The sequence below is a fragment of the Echinops telfairi genome, unplaced genomic scaffold (assembly GCF_000313985.2).
Source record: "Echinops telfairi isolate 266 unplaced genomic scaffold, ASM31398v2 ScPeMD7_18;HRSCAF=68, whole genome shotgun sequence".
Taxonomy (NCBI): Eukaryota; Metazoa; Chordata; class Mammalia; order Afrosoricida; family Tenrecidae; genus Echinops; species Echinops telfairi.
In genome coordinates this window covers 29,799,965-29,814,592 of record NW_022103915.1, presented here as the reverse complement: position 1 = coordinate 29,814,592, position 14,628 = coordinate 29,799,965, and the positions used below count along the sequence as shown (strand labels likewise).

At 48.2% G+C, this 14,628-nt stretch overlaps 1 protein-coding gene across 1 annotated transcript in view; it reads left to right on the top strand.

Moving 5' to 3' along the window:
* The window catches only part of FLVCR2 (FLVCR heme transporter 2), a 63,635-nt gene that overhangs the window by 27,786 nt on the left and 21,221 nt on the right, over positions 1–14,628 (top strand). The window contains exons 2-3 of the mRNA XM_004699043.2: positions 5,570–5,711; positions 11,950–12,090. Coding sequence (XP_004699100.1) covers positions 5,570–5,711; positions 11,950–12,090 — 283 coding nt within the window. The remainder of the gene's footprint in view (positions 1–5,569; positions 5,712–11,949; positions 12,091–14,628) is intronic.

Genomic DNA, 14,628 nt, shown 5'->3' with positions numbered 1-14,628 from the left:
GATCATAAGCCAGTGGGTAGAAAGTCTTTGGGTCCAGTGGCGTTGTAAGCATCTCAGTGCTGGCAGCGGCCTCTCTGTGGCTTCCGAGGTCTGGTTGCATCCATGAGGCTTGTCTTCTACAATGTCTCCCAGGGAGTAGCAGAGAGAGAGAGAGAGAGAAGTATCAGATTTCCCAGAATTCTCAGGAGAAGGCCATGCCCACACAGAAGTCTCATTGGCTAGCTCCAGATTGACAGCCTAGACTCCACCCCAACGCTCTTAATCCTTACATCGACACCAGATTAGGTGACTACCACACAGTGGTTCTCAACCTTCCTAATGCTGTGACCCTTTAATACAGTTCCTCATGTTGTGGTGACCCCCAACCATGAAATTATTTTCATTGCTACTTCATAACTGTCATTTTGCTACTGTTATGAATCTTCATGTAAATATCTGATCTGCAGGATGTAGTTTCATTGTTACAAATGGAACGTCATTAAAGCATAGTGATTCATCACAAAAACAATATGTAATTATATATTGTGAACTATTTATTTCTAATTACAAATAGATGAAATTTCATCTTGAAGCATGGTGTAGCATGGGTAATAGTCTTCACACTGGGTACTCGTAGGTGGGCATATCTGCATCTGAGGGGACAGATAGAGGAGCGGTGTCTAGGTTCCTTCCGATGGTCTTCGGTGAGCCCTGTGAAAGGGTCGTTGGACCCCAACGTTGAGAGCCAATGCTCTATAGCCAGGGTTTGTTATGGTTTCCATGTTTTTGCTATTGTAGAATCACTGCCATAATTATAGGTGCGTACCTATCTGTGTTTTAGTCTATGTTTCTTTAGACTTTATACCAAGCAGAGCGATTGCAGGATCATCAGGGATTTGCGTCTGTCTACGGAGGTGCCACAGCGGTTCCCTGGGGGTCGTACAGCTCTACAAGCCCACCAGCAACGGATGAGCGTCTCAGCCTCTCCACATGCTCCATTTATGACTTTCTGGTTTTTAAAAACAATTTTACTAAGACTTTCGGTGTGACTGTTGGTGTGAGGCTCATTATTGTTTTAATTTCTATTTCTCTTACTGATAACAAACGCAAACATTTCTTCGTGTGATTGTTGGCCTCCTGGATGTCATTTTTAGTAAACTGTATTCATGTCTCACGTCCACTTTTTATTGGATGATTTGTTTATTAAGGGGGTATAGTTTTCCATCGGTTTTTGAAAGTAATCTGATATATTACTGCTAATTATTTTTCCCCAGTCTGTGGGTTCTCTTTTTAATTCTTTTGATGAAGCTGTTGCATGTGCACAAATGCCACATTTTAGGAAACTCACGGCCTCTAGTTGTCATCTACGGTGCGGGCGTCTATCATGTTTCTGTCTTGAGTGTCTTGACCTTAGGTTTGTCTCTCTTTTCGATGGTCTTTATGGCTCCAGGGCAGCGGTTCTCAACCTGTGGGTCTCGACCCCTTTGGGGGTTGAACAACCCTTTCACAGGGGTCACCTGATTCATAGCAGTAGCAAAATGACAGTCATGAAGTAGCAACAAAAATGATTTTATGGTTGGGGGGTTCACCACCACATGAGGAACTGTGTGAAAGGGTCGTGGCATGAGGAAGGTTGAGAACCACGGCTCGAGGGTTTATATTTCAGTCTCGTTTTTGTACATGGTGTGAGGTATGGGTCTGGTTTCATTCCTTTTTTGTTTCTGCTGTTGTCTGCATTGCAGCCGCGTCCTCGGTGACGCCTTCTTTCGGCTCGTGTAGTTGTTTCGCTGTGGGTCTTCCGCAAGCAGGATGCGCTGTCCGTAAGGCCTTTTGCATGTCAGTTTAGGTTGCTGTCGTTGACTCTGCCCAGAGAGCTTCTTTCGAAATTTTATAAGAGTGGTCTTGTTTTCACAAACTCCTATCATTTTCTCTTCTCTGAAAATGAGTTCATTTCTCTCCTCATTAAGGGATAACCTTACTGGATATGGGTCTTGGTTGGCAGTTTGTTTGTTTTCTTTAAAAATGTTGACTATCAATCCAGTGTCTGCCCGGTTTCAATGGAAAAGTCTGAACATGCCCTTCTCGGTGGGCCCGTATATGCAGTTGCTCTTTTTTCCCCAGTGCTGCTCTTAGGATTGTTTCCTTTTCTTTGATTGCATTCTCTTCTAATTCCATTTTTCTACAAATTTGTTGAAGCCTCCTTATGGGTGTATGTGTGTGTGTGTGTGTGTGTGTGTGTGTGTGTATTAGACGACATAGAAAGTGTTTTTAAAAAGGAAAGAAATATGTGGGGTACCAGCCCCCACAATCGAATGGGTCCAAGGGCTGGCTGTGCAACTGAGGCGGTAAATTAAAGAGACATCAGACAAGATAAAGAAGTGCTCACCTTCGCAGTGTGGCTTCATGAGCCAGGTCCACATGGAGAGATGCATAATGTGCTCTCATAGCTTGTACACTCTCGGCCATGCAGGCCATGGTAAGCACATATGTAACAGGAAGGGGCTGTACACTAGGCATCCGTGTGATGGGTGGGTGAACTAGGGGTGTACGCACAATAGGAAGAGGAGGCACTAGGGGCACATACGTGGCAGGAAAGCATATAGGTAACAAGATGGGCGGGCTCTAGAGTCAAAAGGGCAGCCCAACCTTGGTCATCCCTGAGTCGGCTTGACCTTAGATGTCTCTGAGCTCCTCTTCAGGGGAACCATCCATTATCCTTACCAGAAGGGAATGGGTCCTACTCAGGGTGGAACAGAGACAGACAATAGGGTCTGATTGCTCTAGATCAGGGGTCTTCAAACTTTTAAAACAGGGGGCCACTTCATTGTCCCTCAGACCCGTTGGAGGGCCGGACTATAGTTTAAAAAAGAACTATGAACAAATTCCTGTGCACACTGCACATGTCTTATTTTGAAGTAAAAAAACAAACAGGGCAAAAACACCCGCAGGCTGGATAAATGTCCTTGGCGGGCTGCATGTGGCCCGCGGGCCATAGTTTGAGGACCCCTGCTCTTGATGGCTGATGACCTTCAGGCAGATAACCTTCAAGCAGTTGACCTCCAAGTGGATGGTCATTGACCATGTGTTTGCAAACCGCACCTTTGATTTGACATTATGGGGAGACACCATGGGGAATAACTTTTACTTAGGAGAATATGAGTGGGACACATCTCTAGCCCATGAACGTGAAGGTTTCCTCCACGGGAGCCTTGGCCTCCCAGACTCCTTAATGTCTGAATGTTGAGAGTTTGTCCTCCTGCACTCTCTTCTCAGTTCTGTTTCCCACAGAAATAAAAAACAGCTGAAAATCCAGGGATTAGAGATGTTTATGACAAGGAGATCCTGCCCTCCTAGGATCACCAAGGGCAACTTGGTAACAAAACTTTAACTTGGTAACAAAAGATTAAAAAAGAGAAAGCTTTCCAAGCAGGGACCCTGCATGGATAAAGGAAGGAGCAGATGGTGAGAAGGTTGAAGTAGTAAATAGTCCGATGTGGCTGGCATGCAGGGCACAGATTTGGGGGAGAGGTAGGAAGAGATGGAACGAGAAAGGCAATATGAAACTAGGTTGAAGAAGGTCAAGGATGGCAGGCTGAAGGAATTGGACTTCCTTCCTGGAACCTTGGTGGCACAGTGGTTCCATGTAGGCCTGCTAACCTCAAGGTCAGCAGTTCTAAACCACCAGTCGCTCTGTGGGAGAAAGATGAGGCTTTCCACTCCCTTAGAACTACAGTCTCAGAAACTCGCAGGGACAGTTTATACCCTGTCCTGTAGGGGTGCTGAGTCAGAATGGACTCAGTAGCAGTGAGTGTGGTTCTTTGGCTTTCCGTCCTGGAGAGGGACACTCTTCGGCAGTCCTGGAGTTGGCTCGCTCTGTGACCTCTGGCCAGGTGCTGAACATGATCTTCCCCCTTGTCGTAAAGGTTTTTTTTTTAAATAAAAAAGGTAAATTAGATGCCCCATACACAGTAGATCCCAAGAAATAATAGGGCATCCTGCTGTCTCCATGTTCTCCTATACACACTTTCTACCATGGTGGGGATAATATGATTTGTCAGAAGAACCTAGACTCTGAAGGGCAGACCTGTGGATAATCCCAGTTTGTGCAGACAAAATTTTTCACAGCCATCCATCCAGCCATCCAGCCAGCCAACATTACTGAGTACCTACTACGGAACGAAGGACCGTGTGGGTTCAGAGGTAGAATGCTCACCTTCTATGTGAGAGAGCCAGGCTCAATGCACAGCCACCACTTGTTGCCAGTGGAGGCCTATGTGTTGCTATGAGGCAGGAGAGCCTCCAGACTAAGATAGACTAGGAAGAAAAGCCTGGTGATCACTTCTAGAGATCCAACCCGTGGACCACAATGGTCAGATCCAGTGTGCATGAGGCCACTGCGAATCAGGGCTGACTGGACGGCCTCTAAGGACAACAACGCTATGGTACAGACCATGAAACTAGGCACTGGGGGATGAGCCACGCATTCTCACCCAACACTGCGCTCCAGAAGCAGGGGGAGGAAATATGTCTTTGGAGGAGGAAGAAGCCAAAGCTCCAGAACCAGAACTTCACAGTCTAATCCCCATGCTTTGGTTTTGCACGGCAGGTGGGAAAGTCCCTCCAAAGCCAATTCCCTCCATCTGAAAGGTGCCTGGGACATTTTACACCTTACGTTCCAGCTGGGATTTCTGTAGGTCCCTCCATCGCAAGACTCCATTCAGGAGGCTGGAGAAGGCTTCTACCCTGGAAGCCACCCATCATCCATTCACACCCCGGCAGGTGGGGGTGAAACCGCTCACTGCGGCTTAGCATTCCATGGTGGAGGGACAGACAGCGGAGGGATCAGGCAAGCAGGGTAGGACCAGGCCTGTAAGGCAGGACCAGCGTGGGGGGCAAGCATTTGGGAAAAGACCAACTGGAAGGATTTACTTCTCAAGACAAAGCACTCCTGGGGATTCTGTTGTCCTGGACCAGGGTCTCGGGGTGTGAACTTTCCTTTGGGGAAGGAAAGAAGTGTACAGTCTTGGCTGATTTCCTTAACTTCCTTCACCTTCACCAATGGGGCCCTGGAGGACCCCGCCCAGTGACCCGGACCTCAGCTTCCTGCTCTGTGAGCCAGGGCCACTGCTGCTGTGTGGCTGGAGAAGTTGCTGCGGTTTGTCCTGTGAGTGGGCTCTGTCTGGAAGCACCTCGCTAGCTGGACTCCACAGCACCTCTCCAGGAGTCTGTTGGACTTCGGTTCCCCATCTCCAGTGCACCGTGGGGACCCAACATGACCTGGAGTGGCCTGGTGTTCCCAGTGGTGACGAAGATGGGATTGTCTCTTTGTGTGCGTTTGGATTTGGCTTTGAGATCCTTGAATGTATTTTTTTTTTCCTAATAGGCATTGGTAGTTAGGACAGGAATATGTGTGAATTGAGTTGCCAATCAAAAGAAAGACTTCTCTTGTTGTCTAGAGGGGAGAAAACAGCCCCTGTTTGGGTCCCAAGGACTTGAATTTTGGGAGGATGCTTTTTATTAGGAGTCCCCTTAAAATTATGTTGTCCTCTCTTGGCTACTGGTAATTCTGATGGTCTCTGTTCTTCTACAGCTTGGAATTGCCATCGGGTTCTTGGTCCCTCCAATTTTGGTACCCAACATTGAAGACCTGGACAAGCTTGCTTACCACATCAGCATTATGTTCTACATAATAGGAGGCGTGGCCACAGTGCTTCTCATCCTGGTCTTCATTGGTAAGGTCATGAATGGACTGGCGTGGGGAGGTGCCTCGGGTGGGACATTTGTTAAGCATGGCCCCAGAATGCCTTGAGAGTTCACAGAAATGAGAGGTTGGGTATGTAATGGTGTTCAAATTGTTAAGCCGGACTAATTGACATGAGTCCATTTTGAAAAGCAAGGATGTTACTTTGAAGACGACGATGCATTCTCTTAGAAGAAGCACAGCCAGGGTGCTCCTTAGAGGCCAGGGTGGCAAGGCTTCATTCGTCTCACGTCCTTTGGACGTGTTGCTAGGAGAGACCAGTCCCTGGAGAAGGACTTCATGCTTGGTAACGTGGAGGGGCCGTGAAAAAGAGGAAGGCTCTTGGCAAGATGGATTGACACAGTGGCTGCAACAGTGGGCTCAAATGGGAGAACCATTGTGTGGATAAAAAAAAAAAACCAAACCTCACTGCCCTGCAGTCAATGTCAACTCCTCGTGACCGAATAGGACAGGGTAGAGCTGCCCCTGTGGGTTTCTGAGACTGTCACTGTTTGTGGGAGTCAAGCCCAGTCTTTCTTCCTCGGCATGGCGGATGGTTTTAAACTGGGGATCTTCTGTGTCACAGCCCAATCTGTCACCCCTATCCTGCCAGGGCTCCTTCATCGTGAGGATGGCGAAGATTAACTCGTATTTGACCTGTTGCCTAAATCCCTCTCACCTGAGTTAATGGGTAGACCGCTGAGTCTCTTGATGAAACCACTGTGAGCCCTAAAGATACCCAAACACTCTGTGTGCTAAGCAAGCCCAACCGCCTTTCAACTCAGCATCCCCGCAAGCTGCGGAGACTGTTACCGTCCTTTTAACAGTGAGGAATATCAGGCTGAAGGGAGGTTAGGTTACTCAAGATTACATAGCTAGCTAGGGGCAGAGATTGGATTCAACCCCAGGCTTGTCTAATGCCCTACTCTAAACACTTAAAACACAAACAAACAGAAATTGTCCACACACACTAACCATGTCAGAACCTCCTGAGAATACTTTGAGACTGCATTTTAATACTTTTTATGATCATCAATGTCCACTGCAGCATTATTGACAGAAGCTCAATGGTGGAAACCACCCGAGTGCTCATCAGCAGGAGAATGAAGAAGCCAAATGGAATGCTAGCCAACCATAAAGAGAGATGGTCATCTGATACCCGGCACGATGAACCTTGAAAAGATTAGGCTGAGCAAAGTAGGGCTGACTTCAAAAGGTCAACTGCTGAGACACTCGTGCATGTGAGCTATGGCATGCAGGAAATGCCCAGAGACAAAAGTGTCACCGATTGCCAGCGAGCAGGTGCTTGGGCTTCATCTGCCTGCTGTTCTGTTTCAGCTTTAGATTAAGAGGATTAAGAATTCTTTAAAAAATTAATTGTTTTTGTCCCCTTCCTAGTCTCTTCCCAATAGAAGACTGCTCAGGCTTCGTGAGTTCTGTCCCTTATGAGAGGGGACAGCAAAACAGCTGTTGGGCGTTGGCTTTAAGGCTGCCAGGGTGGTTCAAGGCATTGTGGGGAAATACGCTTCACATATAAAACTAGACGGAGTTGTCATTTACACTCAAGGAATGGGACAGAACCAGCCCTACAGGGAGGGCAGGCAGCTGTCACTTCAAAGGTACTGGTTTCTGTTTAGGCTGATGATATATATATACTTTTGCAACTGGACCGTGGTAGTCATTGTACAGCCTGGCAACTAGGATTAACATCACTGAATTGTGCAATTCCAAAGGGTTGGAGCAGGACATTTTTGTGATATTTGAACCATGATTTTTTTCAAGCGTCATAGATGCTCGTATGGAAAATCGAGAAGATACAACAAAAACGAACCCCCATTAATGTAACCCGTGCAACTCCATCCCAACCCCCACCTCCGGGTTACTGATACTAGTTGATATATGTGCATTTCATCACGAGATACGGCACTTCCTAACACTTTCTTTTTGCATCTGGGCGATGTTAGATGGACTGTGATCAATTAAGAAACAGCGAGGCAGAGGTTGTCATTTGCAGTTAGTCACCTGTCCAAAGGTTAACCAGTTTCCCCCCTCACGTTTGAAGCTCCACCTCACGTTGTAAAAGTTTTTTTTTTTGCCTGCTGACCTCTCCTTCAGAACCAAATGGCTCTGCCATGATCAGCACATCCAGCCACCGGCCCCATGTCATTTCCTCTCTGGAGTCTAGAGTTGGGAATGGCTACCTAGTGGCTTTTCAAAGATGGCAGAATGCCTTGGGGCGAGGCATTGCTGTTCCCAGGGTGGTGAGAAGCTTGTGGATAACAGTATCCGGCCACTTTACTTTCTGGTGTCGATCAGAGTCGAGCGGGTTCTGACTCTTGCAACAGAACCGAGCATCACCCACGCCTGCACCCTCCCGCAACTGTTGCTGCATTTGAGCCCGTGAGCGAAGCCTCTGTGCCCATCTTGGTCTCTCTTTCACTGGCCCCTACGTTACCATGCTAGATGTCCTTCTCAGCGACTGCTCCCCACTGATCACATGTGCAAAGTAAATGAGACAAAGTCTCCCCATCCTTGCTTCCAAAGTACATTTTGGCTAGGCTTCTTCCAAGACAGATTTGCCCACTCTTTTGGCAGTCCATGCTGTCAAAGAGTAGAATCCCTGAGTCTCCTCACAGGGAAAAGGCAGAGAGCTGTATTGAGGACAACGCAGTTCCATGCATGGGGGCAACACCAGGCAGAGAGGAATCAGTCAGGTGCTTCACAGTATCGGAGTTGCACAGCCATAATACTAAGGTCAAACCAGGAACGTAGGTTACAATATTCTGATTGGTGTTTGGTGAAGTAGTTGAGGTAGGCTATCAGGAAGGAGGGCGTTTTCTGTGATTGGTTTACAAAGCACAGATGGGCTGTGGTGATTGGATGCAGAGAGGGGGGGTCACAAAGTGGCCACAAGCTGCTTCCGCGCTAGATTGAGAGAGCCCAAATCAAACTTGGTGCACTGAGTCTGTCCTGGCTCATAACAACCTTAAAAACAGAGCAGAACTGCTGCGAAGGGCTTCCAGGAGACCTGGTTTAGTCAGCTAAGCAGTGGTGGTGGTTCAGCCCCACCAGCCACTCGCTGGCGGAAACACGAGGCTGTCAGCACCTGTCAAGATGTATAGGCTTGGCGACCCCAACTAGCAATGCAGTCTACTCTCCTGCACAGCCCACTTGGAGACGGCATCAGTGTGATGGCAGCGAGTCTGGTTTTTTTGGTTATTGTTGTTTTCAAATAGGGCTTCCAAGGCTGTCTATCTTTAAGGAAGCAAACTGCCACATCTTTCTCTCCTGGGAGGCTGATGGGTTCCAACCGCTGCCCTTCTGGTTAGTCAGCCGAGCACTCAGCCGCTGCGCCACAATCCAGTGGTACAATGGTCCGCCGGTGCTTTGTTTAACTCCCTCCTCCGGGGTTCACATGGTGGACGTTTGACATCGGTCGCCTCATGACAGCTTACGAGAGAGCAAGCAGTATGGGCTCAACTATTAGAAAACCTAGAAAAATCGACGTCCTGCTAAGACCGTTGCAAGATCAGAGAGCCTTGATTGGAAGACCTGTAGAATCTGAGGAACAGAATGTATTCATTCATTTTCTGTTGATGAAGTTTCGAGTCTCAGTGAGGGTGCTCACTTAAATATAATGATCTGAATCTACACAAGCTGCTTCTAAAGGTTAGTTACAGTTTCAGGGGGGAAAACACAAAACAAGAGTCTCCTCGACAGCCTTCTTAGGACTGCGCACAGATGAACTGTTGCTAAGAGGAAAAGCAAGCCCCATAACACAGTCTTAAAGGATTTAAGAAAACGTCGCGCCTAAACCCGAGTCAGCATCTCTCAGAAAAGCAGCCTCTCCAGTGGTTTTAAACTTTTTCTTACGAAGAGGTGAGAAAAATGTATAAAATATAAGTTGTAAAATTTCATATTTACAACTTATCAAACCTTTCTTGCCCATCTTGTTGCATATTATTGTCACCCAAGAAACGCCCATCTGTCACCTGCCCTGCCCTCTCTTCTCCTCCTGCCTTGGTAATCATGAAACTGTCTTTTTGAGTGGGAAAGCCTTTTCTTGATTAAAAATAAGAATAAGGACCGTGATCTCATATAAGATTTGTCCTTTTGTGTGACTGACTAATGCTATGAGCAGGAAGCGCTCCAGATCCACCCCTGTCGTGTCTCCCGGCTTCACCATGATTCCATTGTGTGTAGGTCCCAACAGTTATGTATCCATCTTCCACGGATGGGCCTTTGGTTTACTTCCGTCTCTTTGCGATTGTCAGTAGGGTTGCCAGGAATATGGGCGTGCATGCATTTCTTCATCCTGCGGCGTTTATTTCTTTCGGGTCTACATCAAGTGGGAACTGTTGGGTCATCCTAGCACTTCTGCTCCCAGTTTTTTGAGGAAGTGACAGACTGTGTTCCACAGCAAGGCACCCTAATGTTAAAATCCCTTCCACCGTGGCATATGCGATATTTTTCACTAACGCCATCATCTGAAGGCACCAGTGTCGTCTTCATCCACCAGCCTGGGGAGTACCACGGCTGGTGTCAGCAGAGTACCATGGTTGGGGTCAGCAGAGTACCACGGCTGGGGTCAGCAGAGTACCACGGCTGGGGTCAGCAGAGTACCACGGCTGGGGTTAGCAGAGTACCACGGCTGGGGTCAGCAGACCTTCGTCCCCAAAGTGACATTTTTGCTTTTCACTGTGGCTTAACCAGAATTCAAGTTTCAAATGATAATGTGCGTCCACATTAAAAAAAAAAAAAGTATTCGTAGCAGAGAAAGCCCTGGTTCAGGGGTCTTCAAACTATGGCCCGCAGGCCACATGCGGCCCGCCGAGGACACTTATCCAGCCCACTGGGTATTTTTGCCCTGTTTGTATTTTTACTTCAAACTAAGATATGTGCAGTGTGCATAGGAATTTGTTCATAGTTTTTTTTAAAACTAGCGTCTGGCCCTCCAACGGTCTGAGGGACAGTGAACTGGCCCGCTGTTTAAAAAGTTTGAGGACCCCTGCTTAGTTCTTTGTGATTGAAAACCGGAGATTCAGGCTACATGGCATCTGTCCTATATCTCCAAATCATCAAGCAGAGATAGTAGCTTAGGAAGGCAAGAGTGGAAAATCTTATCGGAATTCTGGTTTGTCGTCCCCAAAGCCATAAGCCACCTGCTGCTGTACAGGTCCTCTTGTCTTCCTTGCTTTCTCAGGTGGAAGGGGAGGTGAACCGGCAAAAGGAAGGATGAGAAGGTGGGGGTGGGTGGGTGAGGGGATGCCCTAGAACAGCTTCTGGAGGGGAAGAATCAGGATTCTGAAATCAAGGCTAAGGAGATTTCTGGATGAAGAGCCCCCTGTGATCTTCCAGGAGAGAGTACATCTCCTTTCCAGAACTTTCCCTACTGTCCTTGTAGAAATATTCTCATGTATGGGGAGGGGAGAGGGCAGGAGAAAGGGCCATATGATGCTTGCGTGGATTGAGTTGAGGGACCAATGATCGCAGGATCAAGATAACCTTTCCTCTGGTTATCCATGAGGTCTCCACTTGATGGTCACTCACAACACCAATGTCATCCAGCAGTTGTTTAGACGGATTTGCCACGCAGGGCGCCGAGTGACAGTGATCACAGCAATTATACCGGAGGTAGACTGGAAAGGGATTGATGTTCCTTCTGTTGTGCCCGGCCCTTCCTGATCAGAAACACACACCACATACCTTCCGTTCTCTTCCTAAGGCAGGCGCCTGGGGCACACACTGAGAAACTGGAGGTGGACCCCGAGATTTTCCTCGGAAAGGGAATCCCTCTCACTGACTCCGGGACTCTCTGTGAGTTCCTGTTTGCCGGGCTCTGCGCTGAGCCCGGGCAGTGTGGTTCTGTCCCGTTTGGAGCAGATCTGGTCCCAAGCCACGAACTGGGCTCATTCATCCCATGGTGCTACCTTGGGCTTCTTGTCCAGCCAGGTGCTGCTGCTGTGTTTTTACATTTTTCTTTTTTCTTTAGAGCTCGGTGCTCTGTTCTTTGCTGAGGTTTATGGAGCTCCTTGTCCCTTGGCCACGACCTGGGATAGCCAGTGAGTTCAACTTCCCATTGGCCACGATGGAGCAATAGACTGTGGAGCCGCTCGGAGGGAGGCGTGCTGACCTTGCCTTGGGGAGTCTTTGCGCCTGCTCTGTGTGTCAGCCTGGCTGCGACAGGGCCGTGGGCCTTTTCAATGATTCCTCTGTTTCTCTTCTTTCAGTATTCAAGGAGAAGCCTAAATATCCCCCCAGCAGGGCCCAGTCCCTGAGCTATGCCTTGTCAACCCCTGACGCGACATACTTAAGCTCCATCGTCCGGCTCTTCAAAAACCTCAACTTTGTGCTACTTCTCATCACCTACGGTAAGGGGCCGACGTGTCCAGGAGTGCACTTGAACTGGTAACTCAGGTGAGATGCCCCACGAGGTCTCAGAGGCCTGCTTTGTCTCTGTGTCTTCCCCTTTCCAATCCTAAATGTGCATGTAGAGTTGTCATGTGAAGTGGACCAGAGAGCCAGCGCTTTGCCTCAGGGTTTTTTGCACGTGGTCTAAATTCCACCTTGAAAGCCAATTCCTCCCATTCTGGGCTGTCTGGTCAACATCTACTGGGCTGACCTGTCTCCGTTCAGCTCCACCTCTGGAAAGCAGATATCTTCTTTCCACTCCTTGTTCACCGTAGCACTAATTGTACAAACAAACAAAATAACCCATTTCCCACGTCTGTCTCCCTACTAGATTGTGAAGTCCTTGAACGGGGGGTTACGTGTCTCTTCCACTTTCGTTCCTCGGTCGTGGCTGGCCTGGCCTGGGTCCTCCAGTGGCTGTTCTTGGACACCGGCACACACAGATGGCTGAGTCGTTCCACACGTGGTTCTTGTTGGGTGCATCCAGTCAGTTCCAGCTCCTCAGGATTGTGTGTACAAGCAAACACACGAGCCCATTGTGTCAGCTCCTGTGTCAGTCCATCTCCTTGAGCACTCTTGAACCGATCTTGCCTCGTCATGTAAGGTGGACTCCCTTGTTTCCATTTTTTTCCCCCATTGTTTGACAAGATAGATACACATCTTTCATGACGTGCCTTGCCGGCCTGTCTCATTCTCCGTCTCCTTACAAACCCTTTAGGAATGTTGGACCCAGAAGGACAAAGACCAGCCTCATGACATTCCATGAAGCGTGCTTGTTCTCCGGGTGTACACCAATCCATTAATTGTACTCTTCGTTCAGGCAGTTACAGATCCACCCAGCTGTAGTGATTTCTGGCCCGCATGGCACCATTTAATCCATTGGTTAAAGTTTGATGGAAACCAAGACTCAGCAAGGGTCTCACATGCTCAGAACCGTATTTAAAGAAGAAACGAGAAGGACTAGGCAGGCCTTGTTCTCGTGGAATCCCAGTTGGCTACCAGCACACATTGTCTGTCGGCTGACATCCTATGTGTTTCTTCCCAGCGATCACAGTGAGGGGCAAGTGCCTTGGGAGAGGAGTGATGGTGGCTCCGTGGCTAAAGGGCTCAGCTACTAACTCAAGGGTCAGTGGCCTGAGCCCAGCATCTCCTCTGAGGGAAGAAGGTGGAGCAGTGTGTCTGGAGAGAGGACAGCCTTGGAAGCCCAGTGAACAGTTCCCCTGTCTCTGGTGCTGAGTTTGGGTTTGGAAGGACTTTGCACACCTGGTTTTATTTGATTCCTTCCACACCCAGGTGAGGTAGGTCTCATAATTAGCCTCACTGACTATAGGAGGAAGCTGAAATCCAGAGAGATTAGGAAACTTGCTCATGGTCACACAGCTTCTAAGTGAGTGGCAGAGCCAGAGTTCACATACAGGGTTCTCGAATTCTAAAGCCTACAGAATTGCCTATATATATATATAGTCTTTTCTAGAATTGTACCAGGAGTTCCTTAGACCTTTCTATGCCCTTTACCTCTTAAGTCATGTGTTCCCTGTTGACGCATTGGCCAAGGCATGGCATCCTCACACCCAGGCAGGGGCTGTCCCACTTAGAAGAGCTCTCTGGATTCACTTCTAAGATCCCCTGCCTTTCCGTTGCACAGTTATCTCCGGATATGTTGCTTCCATCACCTATCATGTAAAGAGAAGGCTTCAGTGCCTAGAGATGCCCAACAAAGGAGCCTGTAGGTCGTCCCCCAGTGAGAGCGGCTCCGTAATGGGTGAGACCACCCAGAGACATAGTGTGGGGACTCTCAGGCTCCACATGGGTGATGGAGCCAATGGCCTTTGAGGCCTCTTCCACTCAGATTCCATCACGCTCAGAACTTTCACTTTCCTAAGAGTGAAACCTCTTATGCACGTTGACCTTTGACAATCATCACTTTTTTTTTTTTTTTTTTGCAATCTCTGGCACAGCATCCCCAGAAGGCTGTATTGGATGGCAGGGCAGATGAGCATTTTGTAAACACTGACGAGGCTGCTGGCGACAGCTGGACCAGGGTCCCATTCTAGAGGTTGTGGTTTTTGGTCCCAGAGGCTGATAATGGCAAGGCCCGTTCACTGACCCCTGGACGCAAGAAACAAAACCAAAATGTCCAAGGGACGGGGTCACGCCTGCTCATTAAGGATTGAGCTCTGGGTCGTGTTGTGGGGAACAAAGAAACTCCTTCCTCTCCCTTCTTGCCTAGCTTGGTGTTTATACAGTCTGAACAATAAACAAACCGTTGTATTGACATAGAATTCATCTGTCATCCAATCCAGTGGTTTCACCCTCTAAAAAGAGTTGTGCCCGCATCATCACAGTTTTAGTCTGTTCTTCCTTCTTGTACTCTTTACTGTTAGTTCCCCACTGTCCCCAGACCTCCCCTGCTGTCATGCTAGAGTAACTTTAATCTTAGACTTCTGAATGCTATTCGTTATTGATTTGATTAAACGGTCACACGGAGGGTAAATAAG